Source organism: Struthio camelus, chromosome W (genome assembly GCF_040807025.1).
Source record: "Struthio camelus isolate bStrCam1 chromosome W, bStrCam1.hap1, whole genome shotgun sequence".
NCBI classification, from domain to species: domain Eukaryota; kingdom Metazoa; phylum Chordata; class Aves; order Struthioniformes; family Struthionidae; genus Struthio; species Struthio camelus.
The window spans coordinates 24,529,781-24,552,898 of NC_090981.1; the positions used below are offsets into that span (position 1 = coordinate 24,529,781).

At 43.1% G+C, this 23,118-nt stretch overlaps 1 protein-coding gene across 5 annotated transcripts in view; it reads left to right on the forward strand.

Moving 5' to 3' along the window:
- The first annotated feature begins 1,094 nt into the window (after window positions 1-1,094).
- Window positions 1,095-23,118, forward strand: part of LOC104150987 (coiled-coil domain-containing protein 112) — a 33,745-nt gene continuing 11,721 nt past the window's right edge. The window contains exons 1-2 of one of the 5 annotated variants that reach the window (XM_009685534.2): window positions 1,095-1,221; window positions 18,495-18,570. In XM_009685534.2, the coding sequence (XP_009683829.1) occupies window positions 18,499-18,570 (72 nt within the window). In that variant the 5' untranslated portion in view covers window positions 1,095-1,221; window positions 18,495-18,498. The other 4 variants (XM_068926222.1, XM_068926224.1, XM_068926228.1 and 1 more) reach the window with 4 other exon arrangements.

Below are 23,118 nucleotides of genomic sequence, written 5' to 3' on the forward strand. Positions count from 1 at the left end.
TCACAAATAAATCCGCTCTTTCCATTCACACATGCAATTATGGAGTTGCTGAATATTTGTCCTGTATTTTCTAAGTCTTTTGCCATGAATATTGTCATTAATGGTCCGGAATATTTTCCCAGTGTGGACAGAGTACTGACTAATTACAAGTTCTTTGACAATGATAGCAAGAAAGCTGGTTTGAACAGAACTTTTAAAAAATTCAGCAGATTCTTCCGTCTTTGCGTGGTGTTTTGCGTTTAATAAACATAGATGGATTTTTTCCTGTGAAATTGTTGAGTTATTTTTTGAACCCAAAGATCTTTTATCATTCATAATGTCTTGGGGTGAGGAGTGCTACAGGTTCATTGTGCATTTTGTGAAAAGCCACCTCCCTCTGCTTCTTAGGAAGCTGCCTAGGGTCATTTCAGTCAACCTGCCTGAGTTTTTCTAACAGAAGTGACTGTGAATAATTGGGCCGTATTCACCTCTCTTGGGCCATTCAAGATTTTGCAGACCCTGGGTCCGCACCTTTCCGGACTGAAGTGTCCTAAATTATGTTAATCTTTATCATAGGGAAGCCGTTCTCTAGCTTTAAAAATCTTATCATTCTTCCCTATAACTTCCCACTTTTCATACTTCTTTTCTGAGCTGTTCCAGCCCAAATGCCCACCGTGTTCAAGATGTGGCTACATCCTAGATACATATACGGTGGCAAAATGGTGGTCCCTGTTTTGTCGCTGACCCTTTTCCAAACAGCTCGGATCTTTCTCTGCTTTTCTGACCCTTGCTGAGCACTGCGTTGATGGGTTCACAAGATGCACCTCGCCTCCAGTGAGCCCTCTCCTTTTCCCTTTGCCAAAAGGGAGAGGCATGACTCCTAATCGAACCACCTCACTTCAGTCTCTAAATTAGATGGGATGGATTAGGAATTTAAACCTTGTCTGACAGAAGATGCAAAGAGAATTGTAGGCAGGATATAGCAGAAAGTCATTATTTACTTTCAGACCCACGCAAGGCAGTACATTTTTGCGCTGTTCTCGGTGCTTTTATTTTCTCTTCCAGTTGCCTGTTCAGCATCATAACGTTTTCTCTCCGTCTCTTTGCATTTCCAGCTCCCTTTGGCGAGAGGGGAACGCGCGCGTGTTGAGGAACGCCACGGCCACGGCCCGAACGCTGGAGGCGAAATGGCATTCCTGAGCATGGGCTACCAGTGACGCAGGATTTCACTGAAGTGCTGAGGTATACGCTATCTCCTTTTCTACACCAGCGATGGCTGGTGCTTGCTGTTAATGTTTTCACTGAGATTCTACTAGGGCCTCTTTTTTTATTGGTGGTACCTACAAGTCCCTTAAGCTACATGAGGGTTTCAGTAACACCAGGGAATAATCCTGAGGGTGCAACCTGTCAGTCCCTTTACAATGGTAATACTTGCCTAAAGGGGGCAGAGACCAGCATGAATCAAACCATGGGAGCGAAAGGCCCTTGCAAAACTTCCTAGCCAGGTTCCCACAAGCGCTCTGGTTTGTGGAGTAGAAAGAGGGGCGGAAGGACCTCTGGGGCCAGCCTCCCACTCCGAGCAGGACTGCCACCAGCACTAGATGACGACTGTTTTTATTGAAAGGTATCACGCCTTGGAACGGCTCGTAGGGTTGTAATATCCTATGAAATTCTCATTTTCATAGCTGGGCTTGCAAACCTTATTTTTGTCATTTATATCACAGCAAAAGCCCTTACAAGGGTGAGGGTCCCTGCTGCATTACACGAGGTGCAGGCTTGCAGGTAGAGAGGGCTCCTGCATTGGCAAGCCTGTCTGAAGGGAGGATCATTAATGCCAGCTCTCTCCCAGGAGAGTGGCTTGCTTCATGACTAGCGCTCAGCACAGTTAAGTGGCACAGCTAGCGTTCTTGGCAAAGCAACATATGGTGTTTTCAAGCATTGTAGATGTTTCATAGCGTATGTTTCCCACTCTGTTACCTTCTGACACTTTGGGGCACCTCTTTGCTCTGTTTATCGTTGCTACACTAGTCATTTTTACCTTTGTCTTTAAACGTTAATTATTTATACTGCTGACACTACTAATTGGTAATACAACGGTAGACGCATCCGTGTCTGCAGTATTTTACGGGCTTCTTATAATTAATACTCCAAACCATGCAAGAGCTTGTTGATGCCAGATTCTGCCGTGACTTTCTGTCATACTGTGTGTGCTGCTCTTGAGCTGGGGACTCTTTGTGCAAAGCACTGAGGCCTTGGTTTTATGCCAGCCAGAAACTCAATACATTTCTTGACTGCTTGGCATGGGTCATGTAGAACGATGGCATTTTCATTTGCACTTGCAGTCTTTACATAAATAAGCTTGGTTCAGAGGCAGGCAGATATATACACACAGAGAAGCATAAAGCCTAGCCATGCCTGCGGGTTAGGTCCATTAGTACAGTATTGGGGGAACCTCATTTTGCACTCCCTGGAAAAGCTGTTGTGATATTTTCTCCAGAGTCTAATGAGCCAGTCTCAGAACAAACCTTACGAGTCATCGCGGTGACCATTTGCACAAAGCTGAGGTTAAATTAAATGAAAGAAATATATAGATACTCTGTTTATGAGGACTGATGCTACAGTCAAAGGCAGTAACAAACAGTCTTTCTGTCAGCTTAGAGGGGGCTCTACAGAGAGGCGAAACGCAATAATCTGGATTGTCGAAGGTGGAGGACTTGCCAGATAACTCACATGGTGGTAATGTGAGGTCTCTTACCAGCTCAGTGTCCTGTTTATTTCCTGGGTGTCCCCTGAGGAACAAGGAAGGTTTCTTATGTATCTTTTATATTTTCCCTTAAACTTTCCACTTTGAACGTTTAAGACACGTCTCCATTTTGTGAACAGCCTGTCATATAAAGCAAGTCGGAGTCTATAATGGAGTACCAAGGTTAATAGACACATCACCTGACAAAGGTGTTGACGGGGGAAAATGAAGACCTCAGTTTTTTCATCACTGCATGGTAAAATCTCTGAAAAAAAGACTCATGCGCTATAAGAAACCTGGCATGAAAAATGTAAAGCTTTGTAGAGCGCTGGTCTCTCTGTAAGCCGGCTCTCCATCCCGGCTCTGGTGTGCGACCCAGCTCACCAGCAGCCCAACTCCTGAGTGCCTTGGTGCGCAAGGAGCTGGCGTTCCTCTCTAACCTCTCAGGGGACCGGCTGGCCATTGCCCTGACCCTGGAGCTGTCTTGGATGGGTCTCAGCCTCTCTTCCGGTGATTTTTAAATCTCTTGAGATAGAATAAAGCAAGCAAACGCTCACGTTCAAGCTAAACTAAAAAATAACTTGTTGTAATGGGTTGCCCAGTCATGTATTGACTTCCAGGAATGCATTCATTTTCCATTTTCAAGGGAGAATAGCTGAAGAGTCAGTCAGCAAGCTAAGCCAAATGGAAGCTAATGCAGTAAGATAGCGCCATTGTTGATTCAAATTCATACTGAACAGTAACATTTGACCGCTTAAAAGAAAAAAGCCCATACAGCCTGTTTCACTCACACGGCTGCTTTGTTTCCCACAATCATGTCTGCTGAAGCTGCAGATACAGCAGAAGCATAACCTAGATTGCTCAGTTGCTGTAGTTTGCATTTCTGGGGTCTCTAGTTTCTTCTTGATGTTTTGTATATGTTGATAATGCTTTGCAGTTAAAAAAAAAAAAAAGCAAATATCGTCTCTCCTCTGAGTTTCAGTTTGACATGAGCTGTGCCAGGCTCCCCCCAAAAAATAAAAGCTCAATCATTTCTTTTACTTAGAGCTGATGTGAGCTAGCCCAGCAACCTGCTCGTGTTCCCTGATATTTGATCAAAGTTCATTTTCTGCTCGGGCAACGCTTATGTCAACGGCTTGCTTCATTCACCAGATAAGCTTCGCAAACGATGTGATACGATCAAAGCAAGGTGCGTTGGGCAATGGTGCTTGTCGATGCACGTTCCTCCTGATAAATACGTGTTTATAACGTGTGTGAAGCTCGCTTGCAGCAAAGCTGAGTTTTCCAAGCTAATGGTACTTGGTTTTTCCACCTTGCAGGCCCAGGACTTGATTCTCTCCTGCCTTACATAGGTGTAAATCAGGAATGCATACGTGATAGAAATGAAACTGGAAGCAGGTCAGAATCACCTTCATCCAGACCAAATGGTGGCCTCCTTTTGGCTTCTGAGGAGGAAACTTAGGAGAAGCAGGTCTGCAGGCAGCTTATTCTGGAGCCGATTTCTGGGAAGGATTAGCCGTATGTGTGCCAATATTAAACCATAAATGCTTCTACGGTTTACTAAATACCAGCTGTTGGAATAATACCACATAATAATAATAATAATAATAGTAATAATAACCACACATAATAATAAAACCACATTAATAGCAATAATACCACATTGATAATTGTAATACCACAATAATAATAATAGTAATACCACACAATAATAGTAATGCCATATAAATACCAGATGTTGGAAAAGATCGATATGAATCTGGCTCCCTAGGAAAAAGGAACTGACATTGATATAATGTATAATGCAAATATGCATACACACATTCACCCCGTGCTGGTTTTGCCTGGCTGGTCTGATTAAATAAAATAGGAGGTAATCAGCCTGTTTTAGCACATCCACACATACTTCTTTTACGGTGAAAGCCAATAGTTTGCTGGTACAGGAGTTACTGCAAACTCTTCCTGTGAGTCTCCTAAAGGGGTTTGTTTTTTTTTTTTGGCTAGACAAGACCTTCAACCTTCCGATGTGGCCCAAGCCATATTTAACAATTTCTGCTCGGTTTTAGAAGTCCTCTTCTGGATGGAAATTCAGGAAAACATATATCTACAGCTAAATACATACTTCAGATTTTTTTTCCTGTGGCATTTTCTTTGTGCACAGTCTTCGTGGCTTCCCTATTCACTGAGAATGTTTCTTTCACTGGAAATTCAGTTTTTCGTTCCCTCTTTTTGCTATACCAGCTAACTTCATCTCGTGATGGATAAAAGCCATGATGAGTAGACCCCTAAAATTTTCTTTATGGAGCTGGGAGCCTCTTCAGAAAGTGCATGCATCAGACCGCAGTGCAGTACCTACACCTTGTTCTTGCGGGGACTGTCCATGGGGCGCCCAGAAGCAGGCCGTGCGCTGCCAGAGCTCTGCTGGCCACGCAGCGAAACCCCTGGGGCAGCGTGTACAGGCAGCCAGGATTTATGGCTTTACTGCCGTGAAGTTCCCGAACTGATGACTGCTTTCTTCCTCTGTGACTTTTTTCCCCGGCATACAATTCCAGTATTTAACACCGGAAAGATTATTAAAGGTGTGGGGAAACACAACTGGTGCATCTTTTTCAAGTCATGAGTTGATGGCTCTTGGTTATCCACGAGCCGCGTCCCCGCAGTCGGGAGCTGCGCAGGCAGCCCTGACCGGTGAGGGATAGTGTCTGTAGCACACTAGGCTTGGCTCTATGTGACTTGAAAAGTACACCATGCAAAGGTCTTTCTAAAAGGATCTCAGCATTAAACCCTTAGAAATGTCGCCAGGCTAAAGTCCCGACACAGTTATTCTCTTAGCAATTGCAAATTACTTGGCAGGTATTTTCAGATTCATTATAAAATGTATTCCCTTTAGGAACAGACGGACAGAACCGTATGTTGTTTTGCATTTAGGTTCAGGTATCTGAAGGAAAACTTATTTATTTCTATGTTGTCTTCTCTTAGCCTAAGAAATGGGATATCTGCACGCTTTTTTTGTGAAGAAGAAAATGAAATCCTCTCGTGTGAACAGTAAAATGCAAAATCAGGAAAGAAATTACCATAACAATATGCACTTGCATTTGCAAATATCTTTCATTTCTAAATGGCTTTACAAATGCTAGCTTTGCTCAGGCTTAATCTTTGCATAAGCATACCTAAAGCTCATGCACATAATTCCAATGCGGACAAGGGAACAGTCGCGTGAATTTATCTACACAGCCCACATAGGAGATGCAAAATCACAGGTATCTTCACTCGCCGCTGAAATCACAACAGCATAAAGGGAAGCTTGCTGTGAAAAGGAAGGGATTGTTATTAATTGTCAAAATGAAGTTTCTCAAACACTTTCCTGCTACTGCTTGTGTTTAAGGACCCATTCTGCTTGCAGTGAAGCCATGAAATGACCATCACTGAGTCCAGAGGGTGTTGGATTGGGCCCTCCTGAAATGTTCTCATGCGCCACGACATTTGAGGCAGCAAATGAATAGCCCTTGCCTTTTTTTTGGTCTCAATGATACAGTGTCTGTCTATACAAACTTCAGCCTGCTTTGTGGCTGCTGCCTCTCCATTCCTCAGCTAACGTTAAACTAGCTCTAAACTAACTGGAGGGAAACCAGCAGTGTAACACCTCAGGCCGCAGCAGCGCAGACCTTATGCGGGATTTCTGGCAGACTCGTGCTTGACTGAGCGCCATCCCGCTGCAGCTGCACCGCGGAGGGTACCCCCGGGCTGGGTGCTAGCGCGCGCAGGGGTGCACAGTCCTTCCTCGCCGTTTTTAACTGTGTGGTTGCTAGCTGCGGATATCCGGACCAACTGTGTGCAAGTCACCAGGAGCGCACCAGCCGAAGAAAGGTGTTGATTAACTCAGAATTAGCCCACTGTGCGCACGCTGGGCGACTAGCAATGGAACGGGTACCCAAAAGTTAAAAGTGAGATATCGGCTCTTTGGTCAGCCTAGAGGAAGACGCTCGACACATTTACAGTCTCCTAGGTCAGCTGCGAAATTGAGCTGAAGTAAATCACAAAACACCTGCCACAAACTATAATGAATTCTGAATACATGAAAATAATCCATATTAAACAAGTGCCCTCTTCTATTTGCCCTAAATAATTTTTATTTTACTTAAGAAAGTTAGGTTTTACCTTAAACTATCTTGCTCTGCTGTCCAAGCTCTAAGCTTGGAGAGACAGCTCGGGCTGTTCCCTGTATCAGTGGGCAGCCTCTGTGCCAGAAGTTCCCCTGGATACAGAAATCCACATTGCCCTGCTGTTTCTTTTCAGAAATGCAATTGTTCTTGTTCTTTTCCTTTTCTTCCAGCTCTTTGAAAAAATGTAGAAGTTGTTGCAGCTTCGGGCTTTCATAGTTCCTTTGGAAATGCTGAAAGTTATGTAGGAACAAGAGAAACAAGACTTCTCCTTGCTTCCATTGCAGTTGTTTGAAATGCAGCAGGTCTTTTGTTCCCGTGGCAGTGCAGCAAGTCATTTGTTGGCAAGTTAGTTAAGTCCTCGAAGAAAGCAAGAGTGAAAAATTCGGTGCCATTTGGAATGCAGTCACAGAGAGAAATATTTTTTTTCCACAGTCTTTTCCCACAGAAGCACTGGTGAAAGAAACATTCTTCAAAGTGCAATGGGTTTATTCTAGGAAGATTTGCTCTCTTTAAACTTTCAGAGCTCCAGTTTCCCTTGGGAAAACTGTCATTTTTGCAGATTAATTGACCCTTTGGTAAAGGACTTGCATTCTTTATCTAAAGATGAAGCAAGAGGAAAAACATGTTGCTGAAACTCCTGACTTGTCCAGTCCAAGAAATCTGAGGACACCTAAGAAGCAAAAGTCTCTGAACAATTAAGGATGATTTGAATGAGGTCCAGTTTAAAGAATTCCTATTATAACTACACATTTGACTATTTTTATTATTTTGTACTCACAAAGTGAAGTATTGGAAGTATGCTGAGGCCAATGACAAGTTTAAGCATATGGAGAAAAATACTTTCTAGAACAGAACTTACAGGGCTCCAGATGGTAAAATAAAAGCTAAATCTTTTCCTATTCAAGAGATCAATGAGCTAAACTAATAGATGTCGTTCACAGCACAACTTACACAACATAGAGGACAACAACAGGGTCCTTTTCTATGAACATGTTAGATATATAGGCCTGTAAGGAGATATCTCTCAAGCTTGTGTGCTTAGCATATTTGCAGTGCATCCGTCAGTTTTGACAATGATTTTGGTCCCGGCGTGGGTGGGAGGTGAGTGTCTCTGGGCCGTCACTGCCCCAGGCCTGATGCCTTAGCCCCTGAGCAGCTGCCAGGGAGAATTTCTGATTTTGTCCCTGTGTGAGCTGCCGGGCGACAGCAGACGCTCCTGTGCGTGGTGGTCGTTTCCCTGCGAGCTTTGAGAGTGTTTTATCGATAGCATTTCGCTTTTTTATTTTCCCTCTCGGAAGCTCATTTGTGCCCTCTGAAGGGTTTGCCCAATTGGAGGTCAGGGTGTGAGTATGTATCTCCATACCTCACGTGAGTCTAATATTACTGTCCTGCTGGCTTGATAACTTCTGTCATTGACTAGTTTAATGTATTTAATGTTTTAATGCATATTTAGATTTATTTTAGTGTATTTTTAAACTGCAGCAGTAAAAACAAACAAAAACCAACACAGTAGACAGAGGTCAAGTGCGTTTATTTAGATAATTTGAGATGCTGTTCAAACATTGCAATGTTTGATGTATTTTAGAGCAGATAATACAGCATCATATCAATTTTGTTTAGATATCCTGGAAGAGCAATTAAGTGCGCTAACATTTTTCTTCACTGAAAGTTTCTGGAAGACATTTAATATATTGACTTAAGTTAAGAAAATGATAGTGCTTTGAAGACTAATGAAGAAGCCGCCTTGGACAGCAGAATTTAATTTTCTTCCTCCTGATCCACATCAATACTAATCTAAGCGTTATATACTTACCTGTGGACAGTCAGATTTTAAAAAGTATTCAGGAGCCAAACTCTTGCTGATTTCAGAGAGATTTAGGGGCCTGTTCATTTCTGCAGCGTGTATAATATTTTCCTAAGGTGAGAATGCAAGCCAGGTGTCCCATCAAAGTTAGATCATTTGATTAACTTATGTATCAATACGAGATAATTCCTTGCTTCTGTTTTCCAGAAGAGAGCTAAGATTTTTTTTGCAGCTTCATTTTTTTATATTGATCTTTATGTTGGCTTGTATCTTATTCGAAACATGAATACTGCTACGCTGCAGTCTGTTAAAAATCTAGGCAATGATGAAGGCAACAGCAGTTAAGCCCCCTAATTCCACATGCACCAAACGTGTTCACTGTCTGGTTTATTTAGAGTAGCTGGGATATGGCTATGTCATTAATATTTTGAGAGTGCACAGTGTTCTCAAGCAGTTCTGCAAGCAATGCATAAAATCTGCAATACTGTAAATGATCCATCCCTGGCTTTTAGACAGCTAGCTTCTGCTCAGACATTTCAAATGAAAATTGTTTAGACCAGCTGCTTTAGACCAACTTTTCAACGACATCCACTGCTAGTGTGGGTGTAAATGCAGGGAAATACAACAGTATTGCTATTACTAATCCTGATAATCAAGAGAAAATCTATTTTAGTACAAATGGGGAACATTTGGTTTCGGAACAGAAAAGTCTAAGTTGGTTGTACCCTCCATGGTGCCGGGTTGGGCAGTAATGACAGATATGATTCAGCCCCAGATTAACATAGCCTCTCAGGAGCTTTGGGTATGATAATATCCCAAAACCCATTACAATAAACCTATATTTCTGAGCCTGATAAGGATCTAAATTATTATTTTAAGAAAAATAAGTTGCTTCTACCAGTATCCTCACACACTCTGAGCATGGCATACCTGAGACTCAGTGGGTGATGCCTCTAATTTGCAAGTAAACAGTGAATGCTTCTCTTCAAAGGAAAGTCCAAAATTTTATTTCCCCATAGCTCTTAAATCACAGTAATAAAAGGTATCTGAATTTAATTATTTGTCTTACTTTCAGTACCAGGCCAGTTCTTTAAAATAATCTGTCTTTATCTTTTCAGCGCCGTTCCCTTTTCTTGTGTTCTCCTTTGTGCTCCTGTAACCCGTGGAAATGCACTGGGTATAAAGCACACAGATTTGTGAAGAAAGATGTTGCTTCCACTGCAGAGGTGCATGCATAGATACTGTGGGAAGCGGCACACTCGAAAACTCTGGAAAAATCCTGAGGGTTTGGTGCAAATGCTATCCAAAAAAGGGCAGTTTACCAGTGTGTCGGCGCTCTGGGGTTCACCGTGAGTGTGGCGAGCTCAGGGCATGAGGGTGGGCCTGGGTCTCACCCGCCCAGGAACGCCCCGTGCTGTGACTCCCCAGGGAAGACGCGGTGGCAGGGGGACACGTGTGCGGATGGTCAGAACGAAAGTGCCCTCAGTACTGGACTGTGAGTGAAAACAGCATTTGATGAGAGAAAACAGGTAGGTTTGATGTGTTTTCATGAGCTCTGATAGAAGCTGGTATCTCAGGCGCTTCTTGCAGAAAGCTTTCCCTGCACAAGGATGAAGGCTTAGACCACTCCAGGCTGTGAGTGTCATGTAAAGCAGCTACAACATAGGTCTAGGATCGGGCCACTCGGTACAATTGTATAACACGTTTATTTGGAGACACCATCTTTTATGCAACCTGTTTCTGGTCAGTTGAAGGCTAACTTAGAAGAAATGTTTATTGAGAAATACGATCTGATTGTGATCTGTATCAGATAACAAACGCACTATGACTGAAACTTTCATAACGTTTGTGATATGAATGAAAAGCATTTGGAAGAGCTTGACGTTTGTGTTTCAGGTTAATAATAATTCCTGTGTAGTAAGTCGCGGGAGTTGCACTGAGGAGATCTGCAAGCCTCTGTACTGCTGTTCTTTCCTCTAATTGCTGATCATGACCCAAGCAGATGGCTTTGTTTTCTCCCATTGCTCCTATGGGATCTCTGTAGAGAGGATTTCAATCTTTCCTTCCTGGGGAAAGTAAAACTTAATCTGAAAGAAGACAAACTCTGTGTTTGAACTTCTAATTCATATTCCTGATCTACAAAAAAAGACTTACAAGTAAAACTGTGTTTTTCCAAGAGGGCTTGCAAAGTTCAGTAGCAGACTAGATGCATAAGAAGGAAGGAAGGGCAGACCATGGCTTACTTGCATTACTCCAGAATATTAGAGACAGCAATATAAGGAAAGCATCTGGATATGGATATGACAATGAAGTGAGATAAGACAGAGCTGATAGATAAAGAATGATAGCTAAGCTTATTTTCAAGACTGTCAAAAACCAGAACATACAGATGTATCTAGTAGGTTCCCAGCAGAATATGTCGTGAGGCTAGAAATCAGTCCTGGGACAGAGATTGTGTAACGTATTCCTCAACCCCTTGGAATCTGAGCCAGCAAATATTTACTGCATGGGGGAACTACTCAACCATGTCAGGTTGTCTCTGCATGTTCACGGCTATAGGACTTGGCTCTCGGACTCGAATTTAGTTCTGAGAGCCTGCCTGTGACACGATATGGCAGGCAGGGCAGCCTCAGTCTGAACAGAGGTCTCTACAGCCATCAAGCAGCTCCTGTTTCACACAGGTGGCCCAGCAGTAGCAGTAGGGCACTGGCAGCATCCGCTGCTCATTCACTCAAGTAAATTCTAATTTGATAAAAGCAAAGCTGTGTGAAAGCTGTATGAAATGAAAAGGTTAAAATACATTTTGCTGGTTACCCCTCACTTGCCTGTTCCTGAGACTCATTTGTGAGAGGAGACTTAGAGCCAGATTTGAAAGGCTCAGCCTTCTGTTGTAGCATCACAGCTGTGGACACAGCACTGTGTCTGCCCCATTACTCTTCCAGGAATATGTGTTAGTGCAAACGTGATAGGATGTGAGGAATAACCGGGCAGTTAGACACTCACATCATATTTGTTGACCACCAACAGAGACTGAGGCCAGGATGGAAAGGAGAACCCCAGATGCGATGCTGCAGGTAAACCATGCTCCCCATGAAAGCTGCTCATCAAGCCAGATCCCCAAGAAACTCAGCCATTTTGGGGGTTGTGGGTCTCTTAGACTTTCAGACAAGCTTCTCCCACAGCCTTGTGCCCTGAGTCGGCAGCCGGGGAATGTGGACCCGACGTCAGCTCTCTGCCCCCCTGAGGCATCTGTGCATAGGGAATATCCTTCCTTGCCCTTTTAGCTGGCTTTGGGAGAAGTCACCAAGTGACCTTAATGCATAGCAAGATCTAATGCCACGGGCACAAATGCAAAGCGTTAGAAGACCTATTTTGGTATTGGAGGAGGTACTGAAATGCTAGTGTTCATGTGCAGATGCTTAAATAGATGTGTGCTTCCAGCACAAAATCTGCCATAAAGATAAAATAATGGGACTTTCTGCCCTGCTCTGTGCCTTTTGAACCACTTGAGCCATGCAAAGATCATGGAAAAAAACATGCATCTCTCTGCAGTAAAGAGTTCTCCAAGTGGGCGAACTTTTCAGATCATCTTACACCAGCGTTGTCAAGAGAGTCAGTGTGCCTAATCATGCCTAATCACATGCTCATTTGCCACTTGAGTAATCCTTGGGTCCTAGGAAACGATACGCTCGCGTGCTCGACGTATCTCTGTCACAGAAAAACAACAGCAAACAACCAAACAGAAAAAGAATTAATAGAGAAACTGTGGCAGAAAAAGAGGACAATTCAAGAGGACAATTCCTTTTATGCACAGCAGTGATCGGACAGCTCCTAGAATCCGTCATAAATATTAATTATCCTCAGCACCGCAGGATACAGCAGGTTCTGAGCAGGGTGGCATTCCCTAGTAAATGGTCCTGTGATTCTGGCTTGCAGAAATGGCCAGGACCCAGGCATGCTCTTCCTAGGAAAACCACAATTAATGGGAATAGTTCTTAACAAATACCAGGAAGGAAACGAAGGAGAAGAGGGAACATATCTGTCCTACCAGGGTGCTCCAATAAAACAGAAAAAATAACACTGAAAAAAAGATGAACTTAGCTTCGATATGCGGAAATTGCCTGGGAAGCTCTGTCAGAGCGTATAACAGCTTGTTTAATGGTGCGGTTGCACAGCACAACAGTTTCCAAGGAGCGTGTTGAGCTGGAGGGATGTTTTCCAGCTTTATCATGCGCCAGTGTAGAACACGTTACCGAATGGACTATTGTGTACTCACTCACTGCTTTCATACCACTCTCAGCAGAGACTCAGCTACATACCTGCAAAGGGTGCCAATCTGTATTCTGTTTTGTTTGAGTAATAATCGTCATTTGTTTATTTACAGGGCACTGGCAGTGTGTGTTCAGTGCTTTACAGACCCATGCCTTTTGACAGGCGAAAAGCCTTGGCGTCCCCAGCCCGCTATGGATGCCTTCTGCTATGGGCACTGAAGTGACCACGCCGTCGGAGAGGAGCAGGGGCAAAGGTGGCTTTAAGCAATCTTTTTTGCTCCCTCCTCTCTGGGGATTACCAATTTTGATGGAGTTTGGAAGTGTCCTGTAAGTATGTAGGTGCAAAGCGGAGGCTGCCTGTGATTACAACCCATGGGAAATACACAAAGAGAGCGGAAACCTGTGGGTGTTATTAGCGGCAGTGCTACAGAACAGCCTGCAGTGTCACCCTTCGGTTTGGCAGCTGCCTTTGCGAGCGTACTGCTCTCACGAGCATTTAAACCATTTGTAATCTGGTCCTGACCTTTAGCTTTTGTTCAATACTTGTACACAGCTAAAAACATCTAATTATCCTGTGCTGTCTGCTGATGCATTATCTTGCAGTTCAGCTACTACCGGTTCCACCTGCTTGCATTATTCTGAAACTAGATAGTATATTGCTCTACATATTTTTCTCCCACCTGCCAGAGAGCTCTGTAACATATGGCCAAGCCTCCCATCTTTCTCACCTCTCTGATTTTCCGTAAGCATGTATGGCAGACTGCTTCCTCTCACAGGTGTAATCAGCAGCGTTACCCTGACTTACTCGCTTCACAAGGGAAAAACTCACGTTACGGCTTCCTGCGTTTCCTTATCAGTTGGCAGAAAGTACAGCTCACCCTGGGGCAAGAGCTTATTTGTGGGGGGACAGTCAGAATACCTCACTTTCTCTGTTGTGCCCCACAATGTTGTTTTCAGCCGAACTTGTTTCTGCAGGTTATCTAACTAGTGGCTGCTGCGGTCTACAGGCTTGCGGTCCGTGTTAGCTGCCAAGGACGGGATACTATACACAGAATGCACATATGGTTGCACTATGGTCTTTTCTAAATCACGCATTTTACAGGTTTGGTTAACAGTAGTAGAAATACAGATGTGACCATATTTATTTGATCTTTCGTGTTGCAAAGTGAATGGTTAACCGAATGTTGATATGAAATCATCAACACTGTCATTCCTACAGCGCTTAGCGATGACGCAGCGCTGTCCGCCCGGACCCTCCGAGTGCTGCACGGAGAAGGGCATGTTCCCTCTGTAGGGAAGGGCAGCGTGTTTGTGACTTGCCTCAGGCCCCCCAGCAAACCAGCGGCTGTGCTGGAGGCAGGAGCGACGTGCCCCAAACCCCCGTCGCCGTGCCGAGTCCGCTGCGTCGGCCTGCCTCCACAGCGAGCTGTTCTGCTCCAGCTGCCTCCAGTGCCTCGCGTATCTGAGATCCCATTATGCATGTCAAAAAATATGCACTTATATGTAAGTGACTGTTTCATACATCTTGATACGCCATTCATTTCCACTGAAAATAACAGCTTGATATTTTGCTGTTCTGCCAACACGCAGGGACTAATCAGAAGTGCTCTGTTGGCCTGCATTCATTTTCTACTCTGAAAGGGACATATTTCTGATATCCCAAGAAAAATGAAAACACAAACAGAAAATAACAAAAAAGTATGAAGAACATAATCTAATTACCGATCTCAATTTGAACCCAGACTACTTACTGACTACGGCCTTTTCAACCCGTCAGCACAACTCTTGCCTGCCGTTGAAGTTTTCCAATACAAGAGTACTACTAATGTTTTTTGGATTCACTTTCACTTCTCCCTCCAAAGCTTTTCTATTTTCTATTTACTGCAATCAATTCTGACCGTGCTGGTCCTCCTAAGGTAGGTAGTTATTCAGAAATAGCAATCCAAAAAAACCCCCATCACTTTATGCTCCTTTTTTGGCATGTATACAAGTAATTATTGCCTTCAAACAGATCTGCAAATCATGTATACACAAAATTTCTCAGCCTCTGTTTCATAGAGCTGTACTGGGAACCAAAAAGACTGGTGTCAAAAAAGACCGGTGTCTTGGAGGGCCAAAATGTATTGCTACAGGCATGGTTTTGTAGGAATGCTATGCAGGCTACCAAATGAGTCCCTGCCTATGTAACTGGGAAGTCTGACCTGGTCTTGCTCTCTCATCTGTTTCTGCTTGCATAGTTTTCTCACTGGGGCACTTCTGGCTCTAAGTATTGTTTTAAAATCCAGGCAAATGAAAAATCAAGACAGGACTGTAAATGAAGAGCTTTACAGCCTCCTGAGCTCTGTTTCCTCTCTTACTGCTTGTGAAGGCGGCTTCGGTAGTACTTGCAGTTGAGGCCTGACCACAAAAAGTCCTAAAGTCTGGAGGCAGTGTTACAAGCTTGAAAAACCTGTCCAAAACCTAAGCAAAAGGCATTAAGTTAGACAGAAATGATGTGTGTGTCAACTTGTTCACATAGTAACATTTCTACTGACTTACTAGGGTAAGTGTTCAGCCAGTACAGAAACCAGGAGAGCTTATCCCAGCATCATCTAACCTTGTGATCAGGGGAAACACGATTATGTGTTGAGGGTCTCAACAATATCCTCTCCTCTAAAACGGCATCAAGATCCTATCTTGCACCCACAAAAATCTACCGCATCTTTTGGCCAAGCACTTATTTAACCTAATATTGGTACGGACAGGTATGTTCTTGCATAGGTAGTGTTATGCTTTACGGTAAACTATTTCTGAGGCCAGGTCTAAAATTAGAGGTAATGTTTAATATGCCCTGGAAAGTGTTTCTCTTTGATAAACGAGTGCTGATCAAAGAATACTCACTGAATGTGAATAAAATCTGCTAGCCAACTGCTTGCTGTCATTGGGATGGTAGCCATGAAAGCTCCAACGTTTAACCTGGTGTTACTGAAATCTGGAATAATCTGTGAAACTGGAGTAGTTTTATACTGGCCCTGAAGATAGTAATTGCTGTTCAAGTAATTGCATTTCCAGTTTATTTTTAAATTTAAATGTGGACAATGTGGCTCCTTCTTTATTTTTTTGCTGTAAATGGAGTTTTTGTTTATACTTTGTCTTTTTCAGTTGCAAAGACTGGTTTCTCTTGCAGTTTTCTGGTTTGCACTTGCAAAGACTGGCAGTGAGTTTCTTCCATCTTTCAGCCACATACCCAGAACTATCAAGGCAAAAATTGTGACTGTGATTGGCATATGTGTGTTGCTGTACTGGTTTGTGCAGTTACTGTCCCGGGTCACAAACATGCTCGGTTAGCTGCCTAAAAGCATGAGGATTAACTTTAACTGCCAATAAAAATTGTGGAAGTAGAACATTTGAAAATGCAACTTTTTAATTCTAGTCTCCACTAATGTAATCACTTAATTGTTACAGTCACCATAGCAAGCTGTAGGGAACACAAATAAAAGACATTATAAAAATTCTGCCCGTTATGAAATCAGTTCAGATTGAATCTTGAACGCTTTCAATTGTGGCAATGTCAGGCCATATGTTTCTGACAGAACAAGTGAATCTCTTTATTTGCAGAGGGTGATTTTGCTTTTCTGCACAAATATCCTTGCACTCTCTCCTGGCATAGGTCAGCTTTTGCCAGCCAGACATTTTCATCCTGACCTTCGGAGGCTCTCTCTGCAGGACTAGAAAGACCTTCATTATGTTTCTAATGCATTCTCATTTATCCGCCTCTGACTTATCTGGGCTTTTTTGGAGTGCTGCTGACAATGGCTTGAGCTGGTAGTCTCTTGGCCTTTATGTGGCGGAAGGAGGAAGAACCCAAGCAGCTCACCTTTTCACCAAAGCTACAGAAAAGACCATCAGATGGGAAGCGATGCATAAGAAAATGCATCGCATTTGACTGCATTAATAGCTAGTTACAGATGAGTAGCACAGGAGCTGATAAACTAAGAAGTCACGATAGACATGAAGTGGCAGAGACAGCTGCTGAGTGAGGTCCTGAAGGCCCAGCATGACTGATGCTGTCAGTAGTGTGACCTATGCAGTGTGCCAGTTTCAAATACAAGCAGCTGCTAAGGTTGTTGATTGAATATACAAATGTGTACCAGGGAGAGCATCCAATTTATTGCTGTGTTGAGGTTTGGCCAAGCTTAAAACTGTCTGTAATTCTGCCTAAGCATATTTCTGTCCTCTGCTTGCCAGATCTAAGACGGAAGATATTTCTATAATGTAACATTTTCGTGCACAGGATTTGGAACTATCGCCTTCATCACACTCAGAAGGATTTTTAGAAAACCTTTCAGGCTTAAGTAACACATTAGAAAACGTCTGTGTTTTATTGGCATGCCTGCTATCCCTTTCTGTTTGTTTCAAGTGCAGTTGCTAGCACACGTTTTCTTCTTCCTTTTATAACAGGAGAGGGAGAGGAATGAGGAGAGAATTACAGAAGAGCCAGGAATTGGGAGATGATGTGAAAATACACAAGGAAATTCTAGAGAATGGGAAAAGGAAGGAAAGAATTAGAGGGAAAAAGGAGGGAATAGGATGAAAGATTAAGGGGTGAGACTCTGTTGTCATTTACATGGTTATAAATCAGGAGAGAGTCAAGGACACTAAAATGAAGAGCTCTCGCTCATTTGGGACCCTTGGATTTGTCAAGCGTATTTGTTCAGTTTTTCATTTCCCTTTTGACCTTCCTCTTCACTTGTAGTGTGAAATCTAGATTACAGACTGAGTCCACATAAAGGTTTATTTTCTTGAAAGATATAGTTTGTTCTTCACAGAAAGGAAAAGAAAGGGCAGTTTAGATGAGCAGATATTTCTGAGGACAACACGAAGACAGATTTATTTCCAGTACCATCTACGTTTTCCTAGAAACACTCACTAAAACTAATGTGCTATCTCCAGCCCTCTTTGTATATCTTGTGGTTTAAATTTCTTTGAAGAGGCCTTCTACACCAAACGAAACATGAAAAGCCAAGCTACTGTTGCTTGCCATCGCACAAATCCCCGAGCAAAGTCCCTTCTACCTAAAGTGTAGCTAGTGACAGTCTAGACCTCTTTGGCTTCTGGGACGAGTTAGGCACTGGACAAGATACTGAGGGACAGTAAAATTAAGCTGAAGCTACAGAGCAACATACTTTTGTGTGTTTTGGCCACCAGGCTGCCGGCACTCTGGGACAGGTCTGGCAGGGAAAAGTGGTGAGTGCTTCTGCCCCCACGGGATGAAGAGGAGCTGACGGTGCTGGGATGGGGCCAGATCAGATGGTCCCGTGAAGAGGGATACAGAAGGCTGAAGGGCTCGGTACAGGCTGGTCTGCGGTGGGTATTGGAGTAAGACAGTGTCCTGATTCAGCTCTTTGAGGGAGGGACTAACAGTCTTAATCTGTGCAAAATGTCTTTTGGACTAGGATCCATCACGTGGAACTGGTACATTTAAATTCTGTGAAAGAAACGTGCTCGCTGAGCTTCAGAAATCCTAGGTAACAAGTACTTCTTTTTGTTCTCAGACTCATGGGCCTGGTTAAAGTCTCCTGCCGAGTACTCAGGGGCCACCAGGATCAGCATGACAAGCAAACCGAAAGAGTAAGACAAAATCCGCTTCGCTTTTTTCTTTCAGCTGCTGACCGCAGTCCTTCCTCATTTTCATGAGGACATGAAAATGCCTGCTAGACATATTACATCATTATTCTAGAAGCACTTTGGGTGTTTTTTCCTAGTATCATACGGTGGGAAAGCCTGCAGTTTTCTATACAAAAAGCAGCGTGCAACTGGTTCTTCTGCCAAAAGTACACTGCAGTTACTGCTACAAGTGCGTACGCCGCCCTAGCAATGCAACAAGGAGCCTCCAGAACAGTTTAAAAGCTTTGGGGCTGTCACGCAGTGGTTCAGACCGGTACTGCATACCAAGGCAGCAGTTGCTTTGTAAATACATCCAACTGACTAACAAATGTCTGAATGTGAGCGTGCATGTTTTGATAGTGGTGGTAAGGGGAAGGGAGCTACAGGCAGGGCGTAGAAGCTATGTGGATTTTATACCAGGAAGTCTTCACACTGCCTCCTGCCAAACTTCCTTACCAGTCAGAATTTTTCAGTCTCATTAATCAAAATCTTTAATTATGTGACACGTACACAGTAAAAGCTGGTCGCTGTTTTCTGGAAAAAAGAAAATATAAGGAAAGGCCATGCTGTTAGTAGCTATCAGGTGCTTCTCAGATGACATCTGGTGGACAAAAGCTAAAGAGATGAAATGCAAGACTCCTTCCCTGCACTCTACCGCTCACTCTACCTGATAGCAGCTTGCTCTTACAATGCAGAACCGAGCCAGCCTCGGCCACAGCTGCATTACCGCACTTACTGCTGTTGTACTCATCAGGTGCATTACCGCACTACTCTGCTTATCCTCTCCTGGAGTGCATTATCAGAGCACCTCCAAGTAAGCACATTTCATCCGTGTAATAGCTTTTTTTGCACCTGTTTACGTTTTTTTCATAGTCTGGCTGATACCTTGAGTGGATTTATTCTGACCTGTGGGTCAGAGGCTATGCTACTGCACTGTGCTGCAATGGAGACCCTGGTTTTAGAAAGAAAAATATGACAGAAGCTCATGTTAGCAGCAACCAGGTGCTTTTATAGTCCAGGATACCGAGACAATTTTATGAATGCTTTCACCTGTGGATAGTTGTTCCCATAGAGCTAAAGACTTTGATTCTTCCTGGTGTGTAATGTTCTCTTTCTCTGTTAAATTACTTCCAGTTTGCTTCTCTAATACGGACTCTATTTTCGGCTTACTGCTTTACAACTACCCTAAAACATTCTTGTCTAGGACCCAGAGATGATGCACCAACAAAAAAACGTGCTCTGAGTTCACCTGGAGAGAAACATCTGCTCAGGGAAGTCCCTTTTCAAAGGATCCACATCCAGTGAGAGGATGCTGATCCCGTCTGGTAAAATAGGCGGTTTCCTTAGGGCTGTCATGGATAGGAATATAATGTTACTGTGCAATCCTTTTTCTTTATTATGATTTTTTCAGGAAAACGGGTGGTATTGCTGAACAAGTACTGTGACGGATGAGGCCTCTTCCATAAAGAAAGGTGGCCGTGATCAATGCTTTGATTGCTAACATTGCATCTTCCAGGTTAACAATTTTTGTTTGGTCGCTTGAGATTTTTTGTTGTATGTATCCCCAATTTCTTTCATTTTAACAGCATTAGTTTTTTTTTCTCTCGGTGTACTTCTGTGCCGTTCCTCACCACCGTGGTGTTCAAGCAGCCATTCTTGTGCTGCAACAAGCAAAGCTAAAAGTCATCTCATATACTCTCAGGCCTAAGGACACCGTTAGCTGAACAGCCTGACAGAATTAGTGATACCAAAGCTGTCACCAAGAGAAGAGATAACTGAAGGTGAAATGGTGGCTGTGTATGATAGAATTGATTCCAGCCTTTCTCAGATCAAATCCAGACCAAGATATCTCTGCCTTTTAAAGTGGTTATTCTTTGAACCCCCTCCTGGTAAGCTAGCCAGGGCTATGATGGCTTTTTTACTCAGAACTACAGCGTCTGCTCAAGTTCACACGGGAAAAGTGTGGCAAAGAAAGGAACTGAGCCCAGTTCCCTGAAATCCTAAGTTAATGCCAAATGCCTTCCCCTTACAATTCAGTGTGCTCATTCTTATTGCAGACGTTTTTGCATGCAGGAGTAGATGTGCCATTGCCATCCACAGCAGTCAGAGCAATGTAAACACTTAGTGTAAACAGGATGCTGTATGGCCAGATTCTGAACTACTTACCCATGTTTCAATAGGATTTTGCTCCAAGAAGGACTGTGTAAAATATCTCAGGATGTGGTCTTTTCTGCTGAGATGGGAAGTATTATAAGACTGTGTATACTAAGGGAAGGGAGCTGTTTTTCCATTCCTGTCTATACAGAAGATCCAAATAACTGCCTTAAAACACTGGCAGCTACGGAAGCCCTGTTTCCACTTGTGCTTCAATCTCCTCTGCAGTTGCATCTGTGACAGAAACTCTAGACTGGACAGACTAACCAAACAGGCTCATAATGTCATGAGTCTTGTTCTAGGCTGAACATAAGGCATTACCTGCTGATAGGAAGCTATGGTTTTCAGTACTGTTTAACTGTTGTATGCTTACTAGAAAGATTGTCCAGCTTTAAAGCCATTTTATATTCTATTCTTTGTTTACTAGATTTTTACCCCATTTTACGTGTCCCACCTGACCAGTTCCTGATTGTTCTAAACACCTCTTAACCAGCTCTTGCTATCCAGTTGAACTGTGCATAGGTAAGATTTGCAGGAGGCAAGAGACAGTGCACAGCTTGTTTTCGATTCATTGAAACCTGCAGTTGCCGTGCCCAGAGCTGATCCCTCTGGCATGTGTAAGGCCAACTGAGAGTTCTTCCTAAGTGCTGAGCACATTCAGCTTTTCCAGATGGAAGCAAGAGAAACAAGTAGTTAACCACTCGAGAAATTGCAGGCAAGGCATGTCATGCTAGGAGCCACAAAACAGAAGCGCTCCGCATCTGAACGTTTTGGCCTAAATATCTTCCACCAGGCAAATCCTCTTCTCCATCTCAGGTCCTGCAATCCACTCAGAGTTAAGAAAGACTGTGAAATTGTACCGTACCTTTCGTGTATTATTCCTGCTAAGTGAAATGAAGGGCAACAAATGAAACTAGTTTTCACCTTCTCAGAAAACATAGCTTTATATTTATGCCACTGAAGGCAAAATCTTGACATGTTTGCTCAGGCAAAACTATCACAGAACTCAGGGACTTGCTAGAGCACCTCCATCCCCAAACTGAGCTGAGAAATAAGGAATGAGGAAGAGGGCAGGATTTAGCCCCATGCAATTAGCTAGCTGGTTTCCTCTGATCTAGATTACCAGTTTACAAACGGTACACAGAGGCCACCAAGCGTTGTGACATATTCTGGCTTAGACGAGTCCTGATGCATTAGAGGAAGGAAGTAAGGTCCCAGCTCGGTCAAAAGCCAGGGTTCACCTTCATGCCAGCTTCACAGCTTGATGACTGGCCCCCTCCAGTGCTTAGAGCCAGAGCTAGCCAAGCTCAGACACCTGAAATCGCTCTGAACATGATTTCTAGTACATCTCCTACAAAGTCTTCAGGATTCTGAGGAACTCGTGGGTAATATGCGCAGCAAACAATAATGTAAGAATTCAGCACCCAGAAATTGGTGAACTACTGAGCAAACAGTATCTGAATTACGTTATTACGAGTGGAGCCATCTTGACAAAACCGCTTGCTGAAAACAAACGCTTAATGTAGCACGGTCCCTGAGCAATTATGAGTTTGCTTATTGTAGAAACAGAAACCTTGAAAGGGTTGGTAGTCGCAAAGAAAAGCAAATACAAAAAAGTTCTAGAGGATACACTTTTTCTCTTACATCAGAGTATTGCAGGACAAAGATAAAGAAGATTAGGAAACGCTGGTGTGGAAAGAATACTTTTTCAAGCCATTGCAGGTAGCAATCTGTGAGAACAATTCTCCTTAATTTATGCTGATGACTATTTTCAGGTTTTGAAATGTTCCCCTATACTTGTTAATTTCTATTCAGCAGATACAAAGAAATCAAATGTAAGCGCAGTCACAAAAAATAAAAAGGAAAAATATAGCAGGAAAGTGCTCTTAAAAACATCAATTAGGCAATAAAATGTCTTCAGCATAGGCCATTTGGTTAGCATCTGTGAATGTTTTTGTGTTTTGCAGCTGGGAAAACACCAGTTCATGAAATCTCTTTAGCTAGCAAAGCCACTACATGAATAGATTATTTCTATTCTGCAGAAATGTTAATTGGCAACTCATTAAAAGTTTGATTGGTATATGTGAGTGAAAAACAAGATCTTGAGAGTTCCAAAAATGTACCGAAAAATGAGAAATTCTTTCTTCTTCTGTCAAAATAATAAGGACACGCTCTGGTCTTCCTGAAGGAAGTAATCAATACAAAACCTCAAATCCAGACATAAACAGGACCTTAGCCAAGAGCAAACATGCCCCATGAGTTGAGAGAGACAGAGGGAAAAAAACAGTTTAGTCATATACCCAAGATGGCCAATCAGTTACAGTCAAATTACAACTGTTTCCCCGCAGTTAAAACCAG